The sequence below is a fragment of the Xenopus tropicalis genome, chromosome 1, assembly GCF_000004195.4.
Source record: "Xenopus tropicalis strain Nigerian chromosome 1, UCB_Xtro_10.0, whole genome shotgun sequence".
NCBI lineage: Eukaryota > Metazoa > Chordata > Amphibia > Anura > Pipidae > Xenopus > Xenopus tropicalis.
In genome coordinates, this window is record NC_030677.2 from 181,741,247 (window position 1) to 181,764,422 (window position 23,176).

At 41.3% G+C, this 23,176-nt stretch overlaps 1 protein-coding gene across 5 annotated transcripts in view; it reads left to right on the forward strand.

Annotated features, from left to right (window-relative positions):
* The first annotated feature begins 1,735 nt into the window (after positions 1–1,735).
* ssbp2 (single-stranded DNA binding protein 2) overlaps positions 1,736–23,176 on the forward strand; it is a 102,449-nt gene continuing 81,008 nt past the window's right edge. For 2 of the 5 annotated variants that reach the window (XM_018091358.2, XM_018091362.2), the window contains exon 1: positions 1,737–2,063. In XM_018091358.2, the coding sequence (XP_017946847.1) occupies positions 2,008–2,063 (56 nt within the window). In that variant the 5' untranslated portion in view covers positions 1,737–2,007. 5 annotated transcript variants of the gene reach the window in all.

Consider the following 23,176-nt stretch of genomic DNA (forward strand, 5'->3'; position numbering starts at 1 on the left):
TTTTAATGTAGTTTTTTTTTACGCCACTTTATGCCAAATTGTCTTTTAGATCCTTCAGACTGTAAGCTCTTGTGACCAGGGCTCGCTGATGCCATTTGTTTGTTGTACACTATTATAAAATGCTGCAGAGCTTGCTGACATTTTTCTAATAAATGATGTTGATAAGAAGACTTACACAAACTTAAGGTCCCCATACACGGGCCGATTTTAGCTGCCGATATCGGTCCTTTAGACCGATTTGGCAGCTAATCGGCCCGTGTATGGGCACTACCGACGGGCCTGCCCGACCGATATCTGGCCTGAAATTGGCCAGATATCAATTGGGCAGGTTAAAAAATCTAGTTGGATTGGGGACAGCATCGGCTCGTTGATGCGGTCCTCGGACTGACTTTGCCTATACCCGTCGGGCCAAACGATCGAATCAGCCTAGATTCTCCCGATATCGCCCACGCCAAGTGAGCAGATCTGAAGGTGTATGGGCACCTTTACACAAGTCGTATGACAAATTGGTATGATCACAGATGGTACACATTCATGAATGTCTTCCACAGAATGGCAATATCCCCTTTTCTATTTATAAAGTTTAACATTCTTGTTACAAACAATATTTTCTCCTCTGCCCTTAATATTCTGTGCAATAAAATGCAGATGGGCTCTGCTCCACCCAGAGTGTGCACTGAAAATCATTGCATGTTGGCGAACACGCATGGTAGATTTTGCTGGCGAAATCCTTTGTGTTTGCTCTAACATGCAGATTCCATGCATTGCAGGAGTTAAAAGAACATTATTCACAAAAGACTTACACTGTGGAATTAAATTGTCATTCACAAATGCCACTTTAATGAATATGGAGTACCAAATTTCTCAATGCAAATCTGGAGCACAATTTACCCCAAGTTGAATTGTTTTTATGATATTTTGCTGGAGTTTATAGTATCAGATGGAAAGATGGAGTTAATCTGGTGAGATTGCTTTATTGGGGTGGCAGTAAAAGAGTTGGTATGCAGGTGATGGTGAATTTGACGTTTGACAATTTTTGATAACATTTTATGCCAGTTTAATGTTAAATTCATTGTGATGCCAATGTTTGTGAATTCCCACCCTAGAGTAAGTAATGCTACTAGGTTCAACAATACACTGACCTATTTCACTACTACACAGAGTGCCTACATAAATGTTTTCCCAGTGCTATAGGGGTTACTAAATAGTGACAAGTGACCCGGTGGCGGTGGCATTAGTGAGGGTGTCCTTACACTAAGAATAATCATTTTAGTGAGGGTGCCCATAGGCTTAGAATAATACTGAGTACAACAGCAGTAATAAGTGTACCTCACCTACCATTGCCACTTTTCTGAAACAGAAAAAAATACCAGCCTTCCTATATTTTTATCTTTTCTCTCTCTCTTTCCTCATTTACCAGTAGGGTGGCAACCCTTGTGTAGGGCAAACCGATAATGTTAGTCAGGCTGTAGGTAGGCAATGGGTAATAACATTAGTGAGGGTCACCTAAACCTGAGAGCAATATGAATCAATGTACTGGGCAACAGTGAGCTTGCCCCTGGCCTAGGCCTAACAATACTGGCGAGTAGTGTGCCCCAAGCCTAGCAATGAAGCAGATCCACTCCACAGTTTGTGCCTGCCTGGGCCCAGCGGCAGGAGTGGCAGCCATTAGAGGGAACAGCCAGTTGTTTAAAAATCCTTCTAGACGGTTTCAAATCCCCCCTCCTCCCCCCAGCACTGAGAGAAAGGAGGAGGGGGAGGAGGAAGCCGCTCTCCCTCTGCTCTGCTCTCAGCCCAGCCTGCTTAGGAGGAGGGAGCACGGGAGAAGGTTGGGGGTGTGGAAGGAACTGCCTATCATGCCGGTTGCCATGGCGAGAGGGTGGGGCTGGGAGCCGGCCGGGCCTATCAGGGGCGGGCGCTGCTGGTGTCGCCATGGTGACGGGGTTGTTCCTGGTGGAAGGCTGTGATCGGTTGACAGGTGTGTGACAATCGGAGCTTTCTGCAAGCATGTACGCCAAAGGCAAGAGTAACAGCGTACCGTCCGACAGCCAGGCCAGGGAGAAGTAAGTGTCACTCACACCCCCTCTGGGGCCACAGGGCATGGAGGCACCGGGCTGTGCAGTTAGGGCACAGGGGGCAGGCGGACTAGGGGCTGAAAACTTCCTGCCCCCTCTTAGTGTGTGTAACAAGGAAGGGGGAATGTGTAAAAGTAACTTTCCTGGCAGTGGGGTGAGTAGCTGCTTGGGGGAGGCTGGGGCACCCTGTCTGTTGTACAGTAAGGAGACTCAGCCAGGGCAGGGGAAGCTAATGAACTACAACTACCATCCTTCTTGCACAGTCACAGGGAGCTGGGCTGTACAGTGGGGATTGAAGTTGTAGTTGAACAACAGCTGAAGCACTCCAGGCTGATGCTCCCTGAGCTGGATGGTTCTGGCTGGGACCCATGCCATTAAATAGCTGGTTCTGAGTTGTGCTGTATTACACACATAGCCTACCTATGGCCCTCAAGCTTTTGCTAAATTAATGGCTCCCAGCATGTTCACAGTAGTCTGGGGATTGCTGAGAGTTGTAGTTCAACAGGGACTGGGGGGGGGGGGGGGGGGGGCAGCAGGTTGGACATGCCCTTTTAGCATGTTGTTATACATGTTGGTATACAGCATCACTTGTTAAGGGCTGCCTTGTCCGCCAAGGTGTATAACCAGCTCTTGTTTATCAACAACTCCCAGCATCCCTCTGGCATATGAAGGATGTGCTGGAAGTTCTATTTGAGGAGCTGGATGGTTGCAGGGTGCACATGCTTCTCTCTGTCATTGTGTATGGCGGGGGGCACATCTGGTGCTGTAGGGTGCAAACTCTTCTGTGGGGTCCCCTGGACCTTCCCTGCCTATCTGTATGTGTGTGCCGTTGCTTCTGTTTCCTTTGTGCTGTGTGTTGCAGTGTGCAATATCCTTGGCGCTAGCAACTTGTCCTGCTATATTGTAAGACCTTCGTAACACTTTCTGCTGTTTGTATATATTTTATTGCTATTGTTTGCATCCCTCTCCTGCAGTCACCTATTAATGATCACAGATATATCTGGGGCCCATTCATTTGAATAGTATGCAGTATTATTATTCATTATATAGGGGGAACACATTTGAACAGCTATTGGCCATTATTCTCCTCAGTACCTGCTCCAGTGGAGCTTACAATCTAATGAGATACACATAGACACTATGGTTGGTAGCATCAGGAGCATCTCATGAGAACTAGTTGTAGCCTGGACACCTCCAGGACTCCCAGTTACCTTGTGCACACTCTGTGTGACGACTGGAGACTAAGTTTCTAAGGGTGCCCCTGCAAAATCCCTATTTTACGCAAGTCTTTCATATGCTGAATGGAAAAGTGCGGGCATATGTGCCATGGGGGTGATTAGAGGGAGCATTTGAGTAGGACAGTGTACAGTGGCTGGCTCTGTTTTTATCAGCTCTGCCATCTCCTCCTGTGCTGCCGGAGTTAGTCTGGAACATGCCGGAGCTACTTTGTGCTGTGGGTCGTGCGTGTGAGGTCCTTGGAGGGAAAGTCTGCATGAGGAAGAGACAGGGGAAAAGGCTCTGCTGGCTTTGCACAAAGCAGACGTGCACTTTTTTGTATCCTAGACGCCAGGCAGTTGTGCCAGTAGGAAAAGTTCAGCTCCCTGTCACTGCTTCTTTCTTATTGTAGCAAGGTTTATACTCAAATACAAGTGGATTGTAGGTAGCCATAGGCAACTGGTGCTCCTCCAGATACTGTTTAACTACTACTTCCAGTGTCTCAAACGGAGAGGTGTAGTTCAGCAACATCTAGAGTGCTTCTAGTTACACTGCTAAAGAATTTTAAATGTAGGTGTTTTGTGTATTTAATAATGAAGAGAAAAGCTTGCACTGTGGGAGTTTGTACTGCACACTTCATAGCAATGCAAGAGGATAGTCTTACTACATGAAAGGGGCAGGTTGGTACCATTATTTGCATGCATGTTCTATTGGCAGGGAATGAAGTAATGCACACTGATGCCAGGGGTGTCACTTCTCTGCTGCACTTGTTGAACTTTGGATGCTGGGAGATGTAGCCTCAATAACAGCCAGAGGGCTATGTGTTTAGGTATCTATAAAACATGACAGTATGTGATGAAGTGCTTTTGGGTTATTTAGTAATACTGCAGTTCAGGTCTAATTATTTACCAACTGAGAGATGGCAACAGCTCTGCCCCATGTACAGTACATACTGCTGCTTGTTGTTGGGGCAACACCTTATCCCAGTAACAGTATAAATGGCAATACACTGGCCTGCCTTCAAAATTCTGATCAGTTGGCCTGTGGTACAGACATGTTGCTCCCTTTTATTTCCCCCATCTGCTTATGCATCATGCTTCTTCTGACAATATGAAATATTCATAACTGTTATCCAGTAGGAGCTCAGGATAGTCTTTTGAGGCTGACCCCTGAGCTGACATAGATGATTGGGTGACATGGTTAAAATCAACTGCTAACCAAATGTTTGCGTCTAATGATTAGCTTTAGCATGTACAACATATACTCCTTAGAGAAGAGGGAACTCCTCTGCCCCATGTATAATACTTACTGAGATAGAGACAAGAGGCAGCACCTCCAAAAACAGTATTTAGTTTTGCTGTATGTACAGTACTAACTGTCACCTAGAGAAGAGGGAACACCTCTGTCCCAAGTACATTACTTATTGTTACCTAGAGATAAGGGAGGACCTCTGTACCTGTGTACAGTATTTACTGTTGCCTTTTGGAGAGGGAGCCCCTCTGTCCCTATATACAAAACTTACTATCGCCCAGATAAGAGGGAGCACCTCTGTACGCCGCTCTACAACATTCAGCATCCTGGATCAAGGATTCAGACTGCGAAATGCTTCTTTATAAACAAAGAGGTGTTTTATTTTAACTGTTAAAATAAAGCAGTGCTGCAAGGGTGGGATTTCATGGGTGAATTTGTGCAATTTGTTTAGTCTTTACCTCAGCAAGTCCCCTAAGGGTCCCCACCCTTGGGGGAGTGATAGGATCTCAGCAGGCCCCTGGCTTCCTTTCTTTGTTGTTTGTGGTTTCAGCATGACTGGTTTTATTTCTGGTATCCTACTAGTACCCTCCCAGAATGAAACCATAATGACCCTAAGCAAGATCAGATGTCCGGCTGTTGCATGACTGCAGCTCCCATCAGCCTCACAATATGGACATCCCAAATGTTGCATAGTCATCTATGGGAAAAAAATGAAGTTCATTGGGAAAATATGAAAAATTCATTAATTAACCCTTGTCTGGGGCCTGCATGTAACAGTAATATCACTGCTCATATCAGGTTTGTTATGTTATTTTGATCTCGGTGCTGGACTATATGCAAGTACAGGTATGGGCATCCCTTAAGCTGGCCATACACGTGGTCGCACGAAACATCGTCAGATCCGCCACACACCGTCAGGGCTGAAACAGCAGATAAGGAGGTAGAAACAATAGGATTTCTACCTCCTTCTGCCGATTCAGCCCTGACGGCAGATTTTGGTCAGGCGCCTTCTATGGCGCCCGATCAAAATTTTCTAACCTGGCCGATCGGCGAGTCGTCCGATATCAGCAGCTTCCTGCGATATCGGTCGACTCGCCGACATGCCATACATGCACCGAATATTGTACGAAACGAGGTTTCGTACGATAGTATCGGTGTGTGTATGGCCAGCTTTATCCAGACACCAGTTAACTAGGAAGCTCCAAATTACACTATGGTCATCTCCCATAGACTCATTTTAATCAAATGATTCACATTCATTCCTTTTTCTCTGTAATAATAAAACAGTACTTTGTACTTGATCCCAACTAATATATAATTAATCCTTATTGGAGGCAAAAAGTCATACTGGGTTTATTTAATGTTTGATAATTGTTTTTTTAGTAGACTTAAAGTATGGAGATCCAAAATACGGATAACATGTGATTGCCCCATGTTGAGTCGAGTGATTGCCCATATCATAAACATTGTCTGTTTCTTAAATGTGTAGAGTCTACTTGTTTTAACTGTACCTGTTTATTAATAATAATAATTATAATAATAATATAACCAAGATATTTCAGTTTTCTAAAATTATGAATGAGGTTGTGGTCCCTTTTGTACTTGCAGGAGGGGGCAGAGAGGGGGATTGCATTTTTGGGTTCGAAGGTGGAAGTGTATACTTCCTGCCCCACCACCCCATAAAAAAACTGGCCTTTCAGGATTCTATGTGACTTTATAACAAGTCATGAATCAAAGCTACTTTTTCTGAAACATTTTCCATTGTTTACACCACTCCAGTCAGTAGGAGAGAGAAGAGAGGTTAGTGGTGTCAGGGAAACCAAATGCACGGCGCTTAAGTAATTTTATGAAAGCAGGAAATCGGCTATATAAAATGGCAACACCAAATATTTTTGATTGTTAAATATTATGTAATTTTAGCATCCACTTTAGTGGGGAAATGAGTCAGTAACAACACTGACCAAACTAAGCCCTAATGAATGGCCCTGGGGTCATTTGCGTGTATTTCAGGCCACACTTTGTATGTATGAATAACTTTATTTATATAGTGCTACTTGTATGTGTAGCACTGTACAGTAAAAGTACAAATAAGGAGGACAAACTTTACGAAAAATATACAGAGACCTCCTTTTCTTGTGCTGAGACACACAGGAAAAAAAGTTCCCTGAGCCATAGAGCTTACACTCTTAGTGAGCAGGTAAAATACACGCACAAATAGGAGATTAATAAGTGCTGCTATATGAAAATCTTGGGGGTTTGGCCTTAAAGAGGGTTGTTCACCTTACAATTAACTTTTAGTGTAATGTAGAGTGAAATTTTGAGACAATATTCCTTTAGTCTTTATTTTTTATTTGAGGTTATTTCTGGTTGCTAGGGTCTAAATTATCTTAGCAACCAGGCAGTGGTTTTAATGAGAGCCTTGAATATAAATAAGAGAGGGCCTCTATAGAAGGATAAATAATAAAAAGTACCAAGAACAGTAAAATTGTAGCCTCAAAGAGCAATAGGTTCTTGCCTGCTGGGGTCAGTGATTGCCCATTTGAGTGCTAGAAAGAGTCAGAAGAAGAAGGCAAATAATTAAATTTTTTTTTTTAAAAATGTAGACCAACTCAAAAGCTGCTAACAATTGGTTATTCTATAACATAATAAAAATTTACTGAAATGTCAGCTACCCCTTTAAGTGAAGTTGTGTTTATTATGTTCAAACAGAATGATAGTTATTATTCTTTATATAGCACTGACATATCTACCCGTGCAATATAGAGATTATGCATCTTTTACATCAGTCCCTACCGCATTGGTGCTTACAGTCTAAAGTCCCTATCTTTTTTTTGCACACATTATGGTATATTGTAGCAGGAGCCAACCTGGAATCAACCCAGTACCCGAGCAGTGCTAACCTTTGGGCCTTTGGATTTTGCAAGCAGTGTTCGGCAAAAAAATGACTCGTATGACAATGGAGAGAAGCATGTAATCTTCTCTTAGTATCTCTGTGTATCCATAATCCACAGCTCCAAGCCTCTCATTTATGCCTCTCGCAGGGAGAGAGCTGTGAATCATTGCTCGCTGGCTGTGTGGATTCCCAGGGCAGAGGGCTCAGCAGTTTTCGGCAGAACTATGACTAACCGCTTTGGGTCTGTGTGCGGTGACATTGTGCAGTTCTGCTTTGCTGCACTCCTGCAAGCTGTATCTTTCCATTTGCTCTGCACAGTCCTGGGAATGGTAGCCTACAGAACACTGACAGTTTATTGTACTTGTAATTACAGTGTATATGTCCTGGAGCTTCCCATTAATATTTTTTTGCAGTCAGATCAGTGGATGATTTAATGAATGGCTGTCAGTTATTTTGCTACCCTTTTTAATTCTGTATTTGTTTAGCTCCATAGAAAATACATACACACCCAATTATCTTAACCTATCTGCATTTTATCTGTCTTTTTCGCAACCTTTCAGTTTATAGAATTTGCGGTGCCCTGCCCTATGTCTATAAATTATAGCAACCAATGAGCAATCAGCTTTATTAGCCTTCAGCATTTTAACTGCACAACACCAAATGTCTGATTGGTTGATATGGATTTCTGGAAAAGACACTATATACACCTGTATATAGTTAAAGGCTTTTTATGTGTGTTTGTTTACCTTTTTTGTCATATGTTTTTCTCCCCAGTACTGATCCAGTCTGATGAGAATGCATTACTGTATGAAATTTAAGTTATATAAATAACAAGTAATTGTTACCCCCATACTGGAAGTCACAGAGGCATTTGAAAACCATATCGGGGCATGAATCTGCTTAGTGCTTTTATATAGGCCATAGAACCTGTATAAAAGCATAATGACACTTGGCCATGGTCATGGAACTACTAAACTACTTGCTAATTCTAATATCTTTACATTTTACAATGTAGAGTATACTATTATATGTTAATTTATTATTCATGTGACAATTTACATTACTAAGAACCAAAATTAACTCATGACATAATTTAGAACCTTAATAAATATTTATGAGGATAGATTGTAATGGTCATTACAGGCTTTTGTGTGTTGTAGTGTTGCTTCCTAGTAGTAGAAGAATTATATTATTATATGCTAGTTATAACTTCATGTTATTGATAGTTCCCTCAAATTGAACTTCTTCCTTGTTCCAATTGACCCAAACATGTTATAATGCATTTTTGTCCCAGGGTATTTTAGCTACTACAAAATGCACCTCCAAAATGGGATACATGGCCTTCAGGACAAGAAAATAGGGAATGAGGGACTAAGGAACAAGCTGGCACTGGAAAACGCCAAAAATCCAAGGGTGTGGTATCAGAAGGGTAAAACTGATTGGTAGGCAACAAACTTGTTAACGTAGATCCACTCACTCTGGTGCCCTAAGTTACTGCTCTAATAGTAATACGGTGGATAATCTTAGAGGGTTGTGGGCTCCGCTCCATGTCCAAAGTTTTAGGTTTCCTTAGTAACCAGGTCTTTCAGGAAGTATAGTTATCATAGCTATATGTTGTACTTTTTGTGAGTAAACAGAAAAATGTAGATCTACAGAGGCCAACATCATCTCTCATAGCTTTCCAGAATCACCTCGAAACATCCCAGATGCTGCACATTTCTGCTAGCTTTGGATCTGTCAGAATAAGAGTCTACTCTATACTTTGTGGATTAAGGAAAATAAATTTCCTTCTGATCATACACTAATTTTTTTTCACTATATTTTTTCATGTAGTACAAATATAACAAGCTAAATCAAGGTACTTATGGCTACCCCTAGAGTGGGTAATACTACTTAATAAATTATAGAATAAAGTAATAAATTGTTCAGGCTGGCTAGGAAGTACTGTTGCTCCTGTGTAAAACAATGCTTTCTGTGATATAGATGTAAGGAAATTATCTGCTCGATGATGGATAGCCAGCAGTATGCAAAAAGCAGGGGTTCCTACTTTTGTTACAGGTGTGCTGGAGAATATTGCCTTACACCAGAGGCCAAGGAATCGAAGAGGGAGAGGGTACATGTTATACAAAGGTTCTGGGTTAGTAGCCTGCATAGTAAATTAACACCTGGGCTGTAGTGTAGGGGCTTTTAGAGCAATATCACATGTGGCTGCTTTGGGAGCTTTAAGTCCAATAATTTCAAATAGTTTCAAAACATGGCAATAAAGCGCCAAGAACAGCCCCCCACACAGTAACGTGTAGTTGCTTAAAAAAGTATATGTAGGCTTTTCCAGACAACTGTCACCTAACAAGCGCTGGCATAATCGCCTGCATTGGTGATTTTAAATCTACAAATGCCTGTTACAGGAGCTGTAGCAATGCATTTTTGCCTGCTTAAAGCAACCGAAACAGCCCCAGTCTAATATATCATAAATTATAAGTGAATTCCATAATTAGCATAATTGTTTTAACTGGATCTGCGGGAATGGGGGAATTCTCACATTTAAGCTCTAATGAGCAGGACCTTCTTTACACCCTGTATCATTCAGTATTTTGTATGTAATCTGTATGTTTTATGTATGCACCTCTCATAAATTATTATTAATAATTGTAACAGTTTACAAGAGTTAAGGAAGAGAAGCAAAGCACAAACAAAGCACATCCGGATTAGATCTACCATCTTATGTAATGGAAAAACTACACAACACTATAGTGCTTGTACGGTCATTTTTAAAAGGGGATACAAATGCATTAGAATAAGAATGTCCCTATCTTTTGGCTTAAGCCTGCAACTAAGGGATACATTTTTTCCTAAATAATTTTAGCTAAGAAATCGCAGAGCACACCAACAAAGAAAACAAACATTTAAATATTTTTTTTTAAAAAAAGAACAAGTGCCAGGATATTCTAGTTTTGCATGAACTGAAATCGAATCCACAGGCAGGTTTCCAATAAATCTCCAAACCTTTTTTTTTTTTTTTTTAGTTTAAACTCTCTTATTGGTAATTGGCTTTATTCAGAAGAGATTAATTTCAACTTTTTCCTTAAAGGTATGGTAAAGCAGCCAGACCTGGGTTATTTTAAATAGGGTGCCTTTTTCATCTGTGCTTTAATTTATTGATATAAGTGACTAAAGCCATGCTCCTTTCTTTTCTGTGTTGACCAACTAGAAAAGCCAATGGACTGATTTATAAATAAATCCAGAACTAGTTATTATAATGTCCCTTCTTGTTATACAAATAATATTCTTCTTTAGATAGATTTGTTTTTGGCAAAATATTAATTAGTTTAGCTGTAAAATCCCATCAGCTGTGGACCACATCTACAGGTCAGTGTGGTTTTTGGCTTTATTCCCATTCCCACTCCAATCAGGATTTCACCATGCCTTCATCAGATCCATTAGGAACGGCACTTTTGGACCCTAGCCCAAGTCTTCCAGCTTGGAATCAGCCAGTGTCTGCCCAAACCCCCATATGCAATCTATCACTAGGTAGCCAAATCTGCTCATTAGGCTGCATAGCGAAGAGAGGGACCATTAATCCACGTTGAACTTCCCACTACCGTAAAACCCCCAGCTTCCCATTGAGACACTGATATAAGTCATGCAGCGTTAACGAAAGAATCCATGTAATCACCAACACTACATGCAACAGAAAGGCATCACGTATAGCGCTGCTATACACTTACGCTTTAAAATTCACATGGAGTGGTTTCTATTATAGCCTCATCAATTTTATTTAATCGACCTGGGTATAGAAGGAAGATGTGTTCGGGAATAATTAACAACCCTCACACTAAGTGCAATTTATTATTTGTGCTATATTCCAGGCTCTGAACTGTACTCTGCGTAGGTAATTACAGTAACAGCAAACAAAGGTTATATGTGCATTATTACTGTACTGTGTACTGGCAGCTGATCTTGAATTGGAGAACTTACAGTCAAATACAATGTTAAGTGTTCCTGTGGGTAGGTGGGCAGTGTGGGAATAAACATTTTAAATAATTTCTTAAAGTGTCACTATCCTTTTTTCTCTTTGTATATGTCTGATGGTAATGATATTCCTGTTTGAAGACATTCCCTAGATTCTGTAAAGGTGTTAAGGTAGCCATAAAAATAGGTAAACCTGACTTTTTGAACTCTGTGGCCCTAACATATATGACAGGGATCCCCAAACTTTTATACCCGTGAGCCACTTTCAAATAGAAAAAGTGTTGGGGCGCAATACCAGTATGAAAATCGTTCTTGGGGGCACCAATGAGACCTATAATTGGCTATTTAATAGCCCCTATGTGGACGGGCAGCCTACAGAAGGCTCTGTTTGGCATTATACTGTGTTTTTATGCAACCGAAACTTGCCCAAAGCCAGGAATTCAAAAAGAAGCACCTGCTTTGAGGCCACTGCGAGCAACATCCAAAGGGTCGGGGAGCAACATGTTGCTCACGAGCCACTGGTTGGGGATCACTGATATATGATATGTGGACAGTTTTGACTGACTTTTATGTAATTCTGATGGGTTGCTTTTAGTTTGTCACCAATGGAAATCAGTCTACCAGTGCCTCAATTCAGCATTTCATCTTATTGACCCTAAACCTTCTTGTGTGATCTAGTTTCTTGGTCCATGGGCTGTTAAGTCTGTGCCCTCTGGCCATCAGCATGTGTTTTCTCAATAAGGAGCAATCCTGATTTGCCCTGACTGCCTAAGGCTAGTTTCACACAGGGCTAATTATCAGTCTGTGAAAAACGCAGGCCGAGAATCAGCCCCTACACTGGCACCAGCCTGCACCCGGTAGCATTGTCTCTGTTCAGGTGCAGGCATACACAGAATATTTTAGCCGGAAACTGCTTGTGCATGCAGATTCTCATTGAAGTACTCTGAGTCTGCCTGCACCCTGGCCGAAGCAATGCTTCCGTTTTAGTGGAGGGGCAGATTCTCAGCCACCGCGTATTCACAGGCTGGGAATCTGCCCTGTGAGTTGCCTGATTCATTCAAATGGGACTAAGCACCTGTCCAGGTTTAATGGTATCTTGCAGATTCTCTCATGCTTTACAGTGCCATTGTTTTACCTTGTTCTTACCGTCTGCTCCTAATGCTCCACTGTTTGATTGTAAGATTAATGTAGAGAAGAATTTTAATAAGGATGACTCCATTATAAAGAAGAAAATAAACAGAATGAGCTGTCTTCAAAAAAAAAAGTGGTAAAATATTAATTTTTATAACATTTTACTGGGTGTCCAGCAGTCTGTGGAAACCCGCAGATAGGTACTTCTTACTACATTCTCTTACACACAACTGAACATCTAACAACACTTGACCCATGAAATGACTCCAGCGCAGTCCTTGGTTCTCCAGTTCATTGGAGTCATGTCTGAAGTCTTCTTTATGGACTGTTTCTAAACTGCATTGTCAGGAGACACTTGTGTGTGTGTGTGTGTTACGATTTCCCTTGTCCAATTTTGCACAGTCTCACTGGTTTTGGACGCAAATAGCCCTTGCTCCGGCAAATTAGCTAAGGCTTGCCATTCTGGAAAGCCTAAGCAAGCAAATTGATCCTCCTTATTGATTGGCCTGTGTGAGTGTTTTAGTATAGGGAAAGATCCCCTGTGTATTTTGTATGCTTGTTTCTCTTAATGCTGGATTTGTCTGCTATTATGATGCATTATGGACTTTTTCCTTAGTACTTATACAAGCCCTATATTTCTATTACTATATTTAACCTACCTTACCATCTTTATGAGACCTGAGTGAGCTTGTTGTCCTCTGCTTGTGTGTTTATGTCCTGTTTATCCTGCTTACAATTGCTATGGATAGCTAAAGTATGTAGATATATGGGACATACATATATAGGTGTGCGTTCTTGATGTCTATTCTTCCAGTAAGGCGTCTTACATAATATAGCCAATTTTAATCTCCTTGAAATGTTTGCTACAGAATTTTCACCAAATAAATTACAATTAAGTAAAGATGTCTGCAGAGAGAGAAGCCTTGGAATGAAGAGGGCCCCATTCAGCATTTGTTTTAAGTCAATTTATAAGAGAATTTTTCCAGTCATCAGTTTTAGGAGTGCCAATCAGCCTAAGGGGTATTTTTCATGTTTTTGCTCTTCCAAAGCTCTTCATTCTGCCTCTAAAATACATTCCTTGCAAAGTAGTACCATATGTACATGATAATACATGTTTTTCCGAGTAGCAGCCTTCTATTGCATGTAGCAAAGCAATATCTCTCCAGATTTCCTTCTAATGTTGGATAAATGTAGGCTTTCTTGAAACTTTACTGCAAAGCATTTATGTATGGAAGCATAGTTACATTATGTTAGGTTTGGTTAAAAAAAAAGCAAAGTCCATCCAGTTCAAGCCCTCCACAAGTGAACCCCAGAGCACACACAAACCTATACTAACCTAGATATGCACTCATATACATAAACCAACATCAATATTACTTGTAGATTTTAGTATCACAACAGTCTTTAATATTATGCTTGCTCAGGAAATCATACAAACCACCCTTAGGGCTCTGGCACACAGGGAGATTAGTTGCCCGCGACAAATCTCCCTTTTCATGGGCGACTAATCTCCCCGAAAAGATTAGTCGCCCGTGTGCCATAGCCCTTTAAAGGCATTAACAAAATCTGCCATCACAACATCACTCAGAAGGGCATTCCCCAACCTTACTGCCCTCACCGTAAAAGAAAACCCCATACGCTGCTTCAAATGAAAGTTCCGTTCCTCTAATCTAAAGGGGTGGTCTCTGGTGCGCTGATCCTTTTGATGGGAAAAAAGAACATCCCCTATCTGCTATAATCCCCTCTAATGTACTTGTACAGAGTAATCATGTCCCCCAACCTTGACAGTCTAACCTCATAGCTTAAAGGAGAAGGAAAGGCTTTGAAAGATTATCACACCTTTAGATGAAGCCCCCTGGTGCCTCCCAAAAAGCTACTGTAATTTCCTTTGCTGAGATCTCCTACTGATGTAATCCTTATTGAAACATTTGCTCCGTTTGTAAGGCTGGCGCCTCCATTTAAAAAGCGCCTCCGTCACTTCCCCTTTCCACTGAGCATGCGCACAGAAGAAACTCTGTCTCCCCATGCGCGCTCCCCTTCAGCACAAGCAGGCGCACTCCGGTTGCCATGGCGACGCGCTGCCTGCTTGTGTGTGCAGTAGCGGGGATACAGCAAGCAGGTGCGGGGACGGGAGGGTAGCGGTTGGGGGGGGGGGGGTTTGGTGTGACTGTGCCGGTTGGTATCTGTGCAGGAGCAAGGAGCAGGGGCTGAAGGGGGGCGCCTGCTTGTGCTGCATAGGGTCGTTTGCGCATGCGCCGCCTACAATCCAAGTCTTCAAGTCCTTGCGGGAGCGATGCATTATGGGAATCCTCCTTACCCAGCTCAGCGTTTTTTTTTCCTGTTTGGCTTCTGATCATCTGAACGATTGCAATTTGGGGAGACTTAAGGGGACTATTGAGACAACTGAAGGTATGCCTGCAGCTTGAGATGTAAGGTCCCCATACACTATAAGATCCGCTCGCTTGGATCTTTATGATATCGGGTAACAAGCTGCTTTAAAAAAAAATAATCCGATCGTTTGGCCCTGGGGCCAAACGATCGGATTACATTTGCGGCCATGGGCAGTCGGTTCGGGGACCGCATCAATGAGCCGATGCGGTCCCCGATCTGACTGGATTTTCTAACCTGGCCAATCGATATCTGGCCAATTTCAGGCCAGATCTCGGTCGGCCAGGCCACTCGTTTCTGCCCATACACGGGCCGATCAGCTGCCGAATCGGTCCATGGGACCGATATCGGCAGCTTCTATCGGCCCGTGTATGGGGGCCTTAACTCTTTATTAGCCTTTCCTTCTCCTTTAAATCTTCATCCCCTTTACTAGTTTAGTTGCAGTCTCTGCACTCTCTTCAGCTCATTAATATCCTTTTTAAGGACTGGAGCCCAAAACTGCACTGCATACTCAAGGTGAGGCCTTACCAGGGACCTATAAAGAGGCAAAATTATGTTTTCATCCCTTGAGTCAATGCCCTTTTTATACAAGACAGCACTTTATTTGCTTTAGTAGCCACATTGCCTTGAATCAGACAACTTGTTATCTGCAAAAAAAACCCAGATCCTTCTTAATTAAGCATACCCCCAACACACACACCATTTTTGTAACTCACATTTAAATTATTTCTATCAAAGTGCATAACCTTGCACTTTTCAATATTGAACCTCATTTTCCATTTTGATGCCCAGTTTTCTAATTTTGTCAAATTGCTCTGCAAAGTGGCAGCATCCTGCATGGAACTTATAGTTTTGCACAATTTACTATCTTCAGCAGGAACAGTACTTTCAATGCCCACCTCCAGGTCATTAATAATAAAGTTAAAAAGCAAAGGACCAAGGACTGACCACTGAGGTACTCCACTAACAACACTGGTCCAACTAGAAAATGTTCCATTTACCACCACTCTCTGTAATCTATCCTTTAGCCAGTTCTCTATCCAAGCAAATATTATGTTCCAGGCCAATATTCCTGAATTGTATCATTTTTCTGTGCGGTACTGTATCAAATGTTTTAGCAAAGTCCTAGTAGATGGCACCAACTGCCATCTCAGCGTCAAAGTTTCTGCTCACCTCCTCAATTTAATGAGTTTGGCAAGATCTGTTATGCATAAAACCATGCTGGCACAAACTTATAGTATTGTGATTTGCAATGTATTCAAGTATTTTATCCCTTATTACCCCTTCTGAAAGCTTTCTTGCTACTAATGTCAGACTAACGGGCCTATAGTTTTCAGGCTGAGAGCAGGATCTCTTTCTGAATAGCAGAACCACATTAGCAATTTACAGATCTCTTGGCACCATGCCAGACCAGAATGAATCCTGAAAAATTAAGTAAAGAGCAAAGCTCATTTAATACCCTGGGATGAATGCCATCTGGTCCTGGACCTTTGTTTACTTTTACATGTTCCTCCTGAGTGACCCATGCATCAGTATTTATATTACTAGAATTAGGTCTATTAAAAGGGAAGCTTTCATTAGCTGGCTCCTCAGTTGTTTAGACAGATGAAAATTAGCAGTTCAAATTTCTGCTTTTTCCCTGTTCGCATCAACCAACTGACCCCCCTGTGATAATAAGGGTCCCACCCCTTCTTGCTTAATCTTTTTACTATTTACATAATAATTTTGGATTCCTTTTACTCCAAGCTGCAATACCCCTTTCCATCTCTATTGTAGCTTTCCTGATAGCCATGCCTAACATTAGGCTGATGCCACACGTGGCGTTTTTACGCTGCATTTTTTCTAATTCTCTCAGCGGCTGAAAAACGCACTAAATCATCATCCATAGAAATAACTTGAAAAGACTCGAAGCAAACCACACAATGCGGAAATACGCTAGAAAACGCCTTAGCACGGATTTTTCAAGCGTTGAAATACGCCAGTATTTGCAAAATCAAGCTATTCCTATGTATACACAAAGGCAGCTGCCAGACCTAGCTGAAATATGCAGCGTTTTTTACTATTGTGCACTATTGGCACCATGGAAACGGGATTTGCTACGTCACCAGTACTAGGCTGAAAAACGCCATAGTCAGGGGCTGTGTGGCTTGTGCAGCGTTTTTAGGCTGAGAAAAAACACAGCGTAAAAACGCCACGTGTGGCATCAGCCTTGAACTCGGTTGCATCAGGTGCATCTCACTGTCAGCTGCAGTTGTGTTGAAATTATGGGGGGAAAGTGATGCATTGTGGGAAAAATATGTATATATGTGTGTGGGTAAACATATGGTGTCTTGCACCTGAAATTGCAGGCTGCGTTTCACCCTATTATCTTACAGAATGACTTAGGGGCTTTACTATAAGAACATTGTAGACTTAGGCCCAATAAATCTCCTCTGTATCTAAGATTAATAGGAAAGCAAAGTAACTTGAGTCTGATATTGGGTCAATAGTGTTAGCAGGCTATTGTGCAAAAGCCATAAATTCATATTACAGCGTGATATGTTTTGTCTGGGATTAGAGATGCACACTGCTGGGTGGCAGAAGGAACATTTTTCTTATCCTTTATTTATCTAGCACAGATATATTCTGCAGCACTTTACAGAGATTTTACAAAAGTTATGTCAGTCCCTGTCCCAGTGGAGCTTACAATTTAATATCCCTATCCTGTTCAGACACACTATGGTCCATTTTATCAGGAGCCATTACCCATTCATGGGTGGTAGAACTGCCTAGTAAGAAAGGCAAAATTTGAATGAGCACAGGGAGAGGTGTCAGGTTAGCTGATACTGCGAGGCTGATCTTAGGCCTTCCTAATGAGTTCTGACTGCACTGCTCTCATAGGGTAGGGCAGAAAGTATTTTTTCACTGGGGCTTCAGCATCACAGGGGCCTCTGGGGGCGCAGACAAAAGTACAAAGGACAATATTATATTGTGTAACTATTATTTGATATTTTTAGTATAGGTATGAGGTCTGTTATCCAGCTCCAGGCTCTGAAATACAGAAATGCGGTTTCCCATAGAGTCCATTTTAAGCATATAACTTTTTTTTTTTTTTATGTTTTCCTTTTTCTCTGTAATAATAAAACTGTACCTTTTCCTCTGTAATAATAAAACTGTACCTTGTAGTCGACTAAGCTGTATAAATCTATGTTGGTGGCAAAACAATCCTATTGGGTATTAAAATATTTTTTAGTAACTTTATGGTATGTGAGCCAAAATGCAGAAAGACTACTTATCTAGATCCCAGACATACTAGATAATAGATCCCATAACTGTATATAGTTTGTTTTTTAAAGGTATATGTATGAATGTTGGGAGTTGTAATGCTGGAGGGGTGCAGGTTAGATAAAGGGCTACCACCATCTTGGGGATGTGGCATAGAGTGTCAGTGCCCATGTGTTGCATTGCTTGCCCAGGGGTAAAAAAGGGGAGAAATAAAAACTCCTGAGCCTAAAATATGACGGGCCCAATGTAGCCCTGGCTGCCCTTGTTGGGCATCCTTGATTTTTGGATTATCCCCTTTAATAGATGGCCCCAGTCTTTCTGCATTGCCAGGAAGTCACCCCCTAACTCAAGCCCTTCTCCCATAAATCTTCATAGACAAATAAAAGTAACTTCTTGCTGCAGATTATCTAAGCCGTGAATCCATTAATATGTGAAAATATTTGTTTTCATCCCTCAAAAAATCACAGGAATTGCTCACTAAGATGTGAATTGTAGATTTTTATTCTTCCAGTAATAATACCTTGGTTCTTGTGAAGCGCCTGTGTGTTCAGATATCTGTGAAGTGCAACTTTAAAGTCTGATTGTAAATTCTGCTATTTTATTTGCATAAATTAAAGGGATGCAGGTTGCCAGATAGTGTAAGCTGACTTTGTGGTGTGTGTGGTTCTGGTAAGACTCATATGAGTTTATATTCTGCTTCCAGCTTCTCCAGGAACATTTCTTTTAAAGTGAATCTGACAGCTACAAATATAGTTTACAGCATTTACAGCTGTTTTTTTTCTAGGCGTGTAGATGCCACAAATCTGTGCTTGTGCTACTGGATGGGCAGGGCATTCTCTGTTAATCAAAGTAGGAGCAGAACAATCAGTGTGAACCAACATGCAGGATTAAAGGAGAAGGAGAGTTTGAATACACTGAAGGATAAAATTTAGGCACCCCCCAGTGAATATATTTACTTACCTGATACCCTGGGTCGGTATGTGAGCCCTGCAGACCGAGCCTCTTCCTGCTCCATCTTTTTTTTGTGTCGGTTTGAATGTGCAGTAAAGGGAAAAGCTGAACTTTAAAGGGCACCTACCCCCCCCCCCCCCATATTGTTTCCCCCACCAGAGTTGCAGCCTAATAGAACCCATACCCATACCATGCTGTATATTAGCTGGGAGCATACATTAAAGTATACATTAAGCAGATTACATGCAAAAATTTACAGATATAAGAGATAAAGAGGGCCCTGCTCTAAAGAGCTTACAGTCTAAAAGAGCCCACCCCTATGTCAGTCTTCAGGATGAGCCTGACACCTGAGGTGCAGCTGATGTTTTTTGTAGCTAGGCTCCAGTTTGTTGCATTGTTCCAGAAATCTAGGAGTCCCAGTTAGTTGGGAAATTAGTTGGCCCAATTGGACACGATAAATAAGATATGATTGAATTTTCAGTACAGGTATAGGACCCATTATTCAGAATGCTCGGGACCAAGGGTATTCCGGATAAGGGGTCTTTCCGTAATTTGAATCTCCATACCTAGTCTACTAAAAAATCAATAAAACATTAATTAAATCCAATAGGATTGTTTTGCAGCCAATAAGGATTATTTATATCTTAGGTGGGATCAATTACAAGGTTCTGTTTTATTATTACAGAGAAAAAGGAAATCCATTTTAAAATTCAAAATTATTTGATTAAAATGGAGTTGATGGGAGACGGGCTTTCCGTAATTTGCAGCTTTTTGGATAACGGGTTTCCGGATAAGGGATCCCATACCTGTACTACACTGTATAATTGTCAGTTCATTGTAGGGATTAGTTCTTGTTTCAGTTATTGACTTGGTAACAGAGTCATACAAAATGATTTGGAGCATCACTGGAAAATTTAAATGACATATTCCATAAAATCACTAATAGCAATATAGGCATACTATATGGACTATTGAACAATTTAGTTCAATTCATCATATTAGTAATATGAGATTTAGACCTATAATATGTGGCCTAGAGCTTACTGTCTCTGACTGGAAATGGTAACGCTAAATGGACTATAGAGTATATTTGCTGGGTTTTCTAACTGGTTGTGTAAAAGAATGCTGGTAAATGTATTTATTGGGTCAGTAAGTGAGTCAGATAGTCAGTGCTGCGGGAAATCTCTACGAATGGACGAATCCCAACTACTTAAAGCAAAAGGAGCACAGTATTTTTGTATGTGTGGGTTTATAAGGCAGCAGTGTAACTAGCAGTTCATAGTACACTGTATATACAGAATATAGACGTCAGTATACAAGGCTGATTAGTAATTAATTCCAATTCTCCCTAAATGAGAAACCAATTAAATTTGCACTAGAATTTAATAATCAGTCCTCTAACATCCACTTCTATGACATGTCCACCTCATTTTCTACTTAATGATTTGCGACAACCCCTAAACTTAGCTTCTCAACAGCTGTTTAGAGCACGCTGAGCATGTGCAGAGTCACTGACACTCAAAAACAAAAAGACCTCCTGTGCTGAACTGTGAAGGCCTTACTTGTTACTGTTATAGAGAATCAGAAACTTTAGGCTGGTGTGCAGTAGTGATGTGCGGGTCAAGAAAATTTAGACCAGAACCCTACACGACCTGGCTTCTGCCCTGTAAATATAGACTTGCGCCTATAAATCCAGAAGCCGAAAAGTGCAGGCCGGCAGTGTTAGGTCGCTGGCAGGGAGAGCTCAACCTGGACCTGCCACCGACCCGCAAGTTATGTGCCGAGGTCAGCCTGGCCCCCACATCACTATTGTTATATAGGCACCCAAGGGCCTGTGCCTAGGGCCTTATCTGAACAAAATGTAACCAACAAGATAATTTAAATCTTTAGAGGTAGCCTAATTTAGCTGGGATATTCATATCCGTTATGATTTCCCTTTTACACTGAACCACCATTTTGTTGTTCTGTGTGTGTCACTAACTAATCACCTCACAGGAAACATTGCATCTTTCACTGTAATAGGAGGAAGTGTGTTAGTAAGACACAGCCGTGTCCCTTGATTGACTGATGAAGCCACTGCGAGCTCCGTGTCTTAAAATGGCAGTTTCTGTTATGACATATATATGACAGGGGTATGTAGTGATCAATATGGATGTCTTTTATTAAATCATTTTGTTTATATAAAACAATGTTTTAGATATGGGCAGTTTTATGTTATACTATTTTTTTAAAGGAATACCGCCATGGGAAAACATGTTTTTTTCAAAACGCATAATAGAGCTTCTCCAGCAGAATCCTGCATTGAAATTTAATTTATATTTAATATTGAAATTTCACATGGGGCTAGACATATTCTTTAGTTCCCATGGTGCCACAGCCATGTGACCTGTGCTCTGATAAACTTCAGTCACACTTTACTTCTGAGCTACAAAGTTGGAGTGATATCTACCTCCTCTGTTTCCCTCCCAGCAACCAATCAGCAGAATATTGGGAAGGGAGCAAGATAGCAGCTCCCAATAGATATCAGAATATCTTGATAGTAAGAAATCCAAGTCCGGCTTGGGACCCCTCCAGTTACATGGGAGTAGGAGAAACAATCTGTTAATAATCGATCTGTTAATAAACAAGGAATTTATTTTTCATGTTTAATTTGAAAAGGACTTTTATTATACAGGTTTTTATATCTGGGTGACAGGTTCCCTTTAAAGACCTGCAATGTTTTGTGAGTAGTTTCCCTTTAATAGTTTGTTTGCTGGTTATGCGCCTTAAAAGCTAAGCATGCATAATTATTTTTATTAGAAATTTTATTAATTTCTGCCTTTTTATTCACAAGATAGGCTTGTGTGTCTCACCAAAAATGCCACATGTGATCCTTTGTGCTGTAATGTAAAATCCCATCAGTCAGAGGGTGGCTAATACTTGTTCTTCTCTGCATTAAGCAGTCTGTGATTTTCAATAAGCAACAAATTCCTGTTTATCTTTATCTTAATGATCACAAATGTTATGTAGTTTTTACAGGTCAGATTTTAAGGGCTACTGGGGGCGTACTTCCCAAGGACTGTAATGTGAATCGCTAGTAGGAAAACATACGTGTTGCAAAGTAGCCCGAAGTTTCCTAGTGCGCCAAGTTTTCCTTTAGAACGCATAAGAGACATTATGTTTCTCATTGGTCATTGAGGTTACTGCTGGCGGGACTAAAACAAGAAAATGTTTTGTTGCCCATGCTAGTGTAAATTTACAGTGGGTGATAAATGTCCTGTATTCTATTGCCCTAAAGGACAAGGGACCCCCTTAAAGTGGACCTGTCACCCAGGCATAAAAAGCTGTATAATAAAAGTCCTTTTCAAATTAAACATGAAACCCATACTCATTTTTTTATTAACACATCCATACCCATTATAAAAGCATTTAAAAATCCCAGCTGTCAATCATGCCTAAGGCATAGAGGCGGGGCAGACAGTTACTTTCACTTTGAATTCAGAACTTCTTAGATGTTGCTGCCCTCCTCACATTCCCCCTCCCTCCTTACCATCTAATTTCGTAACCAGTGCATGGACATGGGCACCAGGTCCCCCCATACTGGCACAGAAACAAGATTTTGGCAGGATACAAAGGTTGCCGTAATAGTGCAATAACAGTCTTCTTGCTGCAATTGTGAATTCCAAGGCTAAAGAAAATAAGATTAATATAATTTTTATAGTGTAAGTGAAGGTTATTTTACTTGACAAACACAATAGAAAACAATTTGGAATTATTTCTTAGGGTGACAGGTCCTCTTTAACCACTTTTAAAACTCGACCCCTTTCCCTTCTCCAGTATTTGGGATTTAGTGGGCTTGACAGCCACCACTTCTGCCTAGTCATATCTGGTGTTGTGGCTCCTCTGCATTGATTGCTGAACTGGGAACCAATGGAGGCCCCCTGTACTAGATATAATGACATGGTCTCTCCAACCCCACTGTGCTATTCTCCATTTAAAGCCCACGTACGGAGGAAGTGAGCAGCCAATGGGGGATTGCTTTATGTGGTTGGGGAGGGGG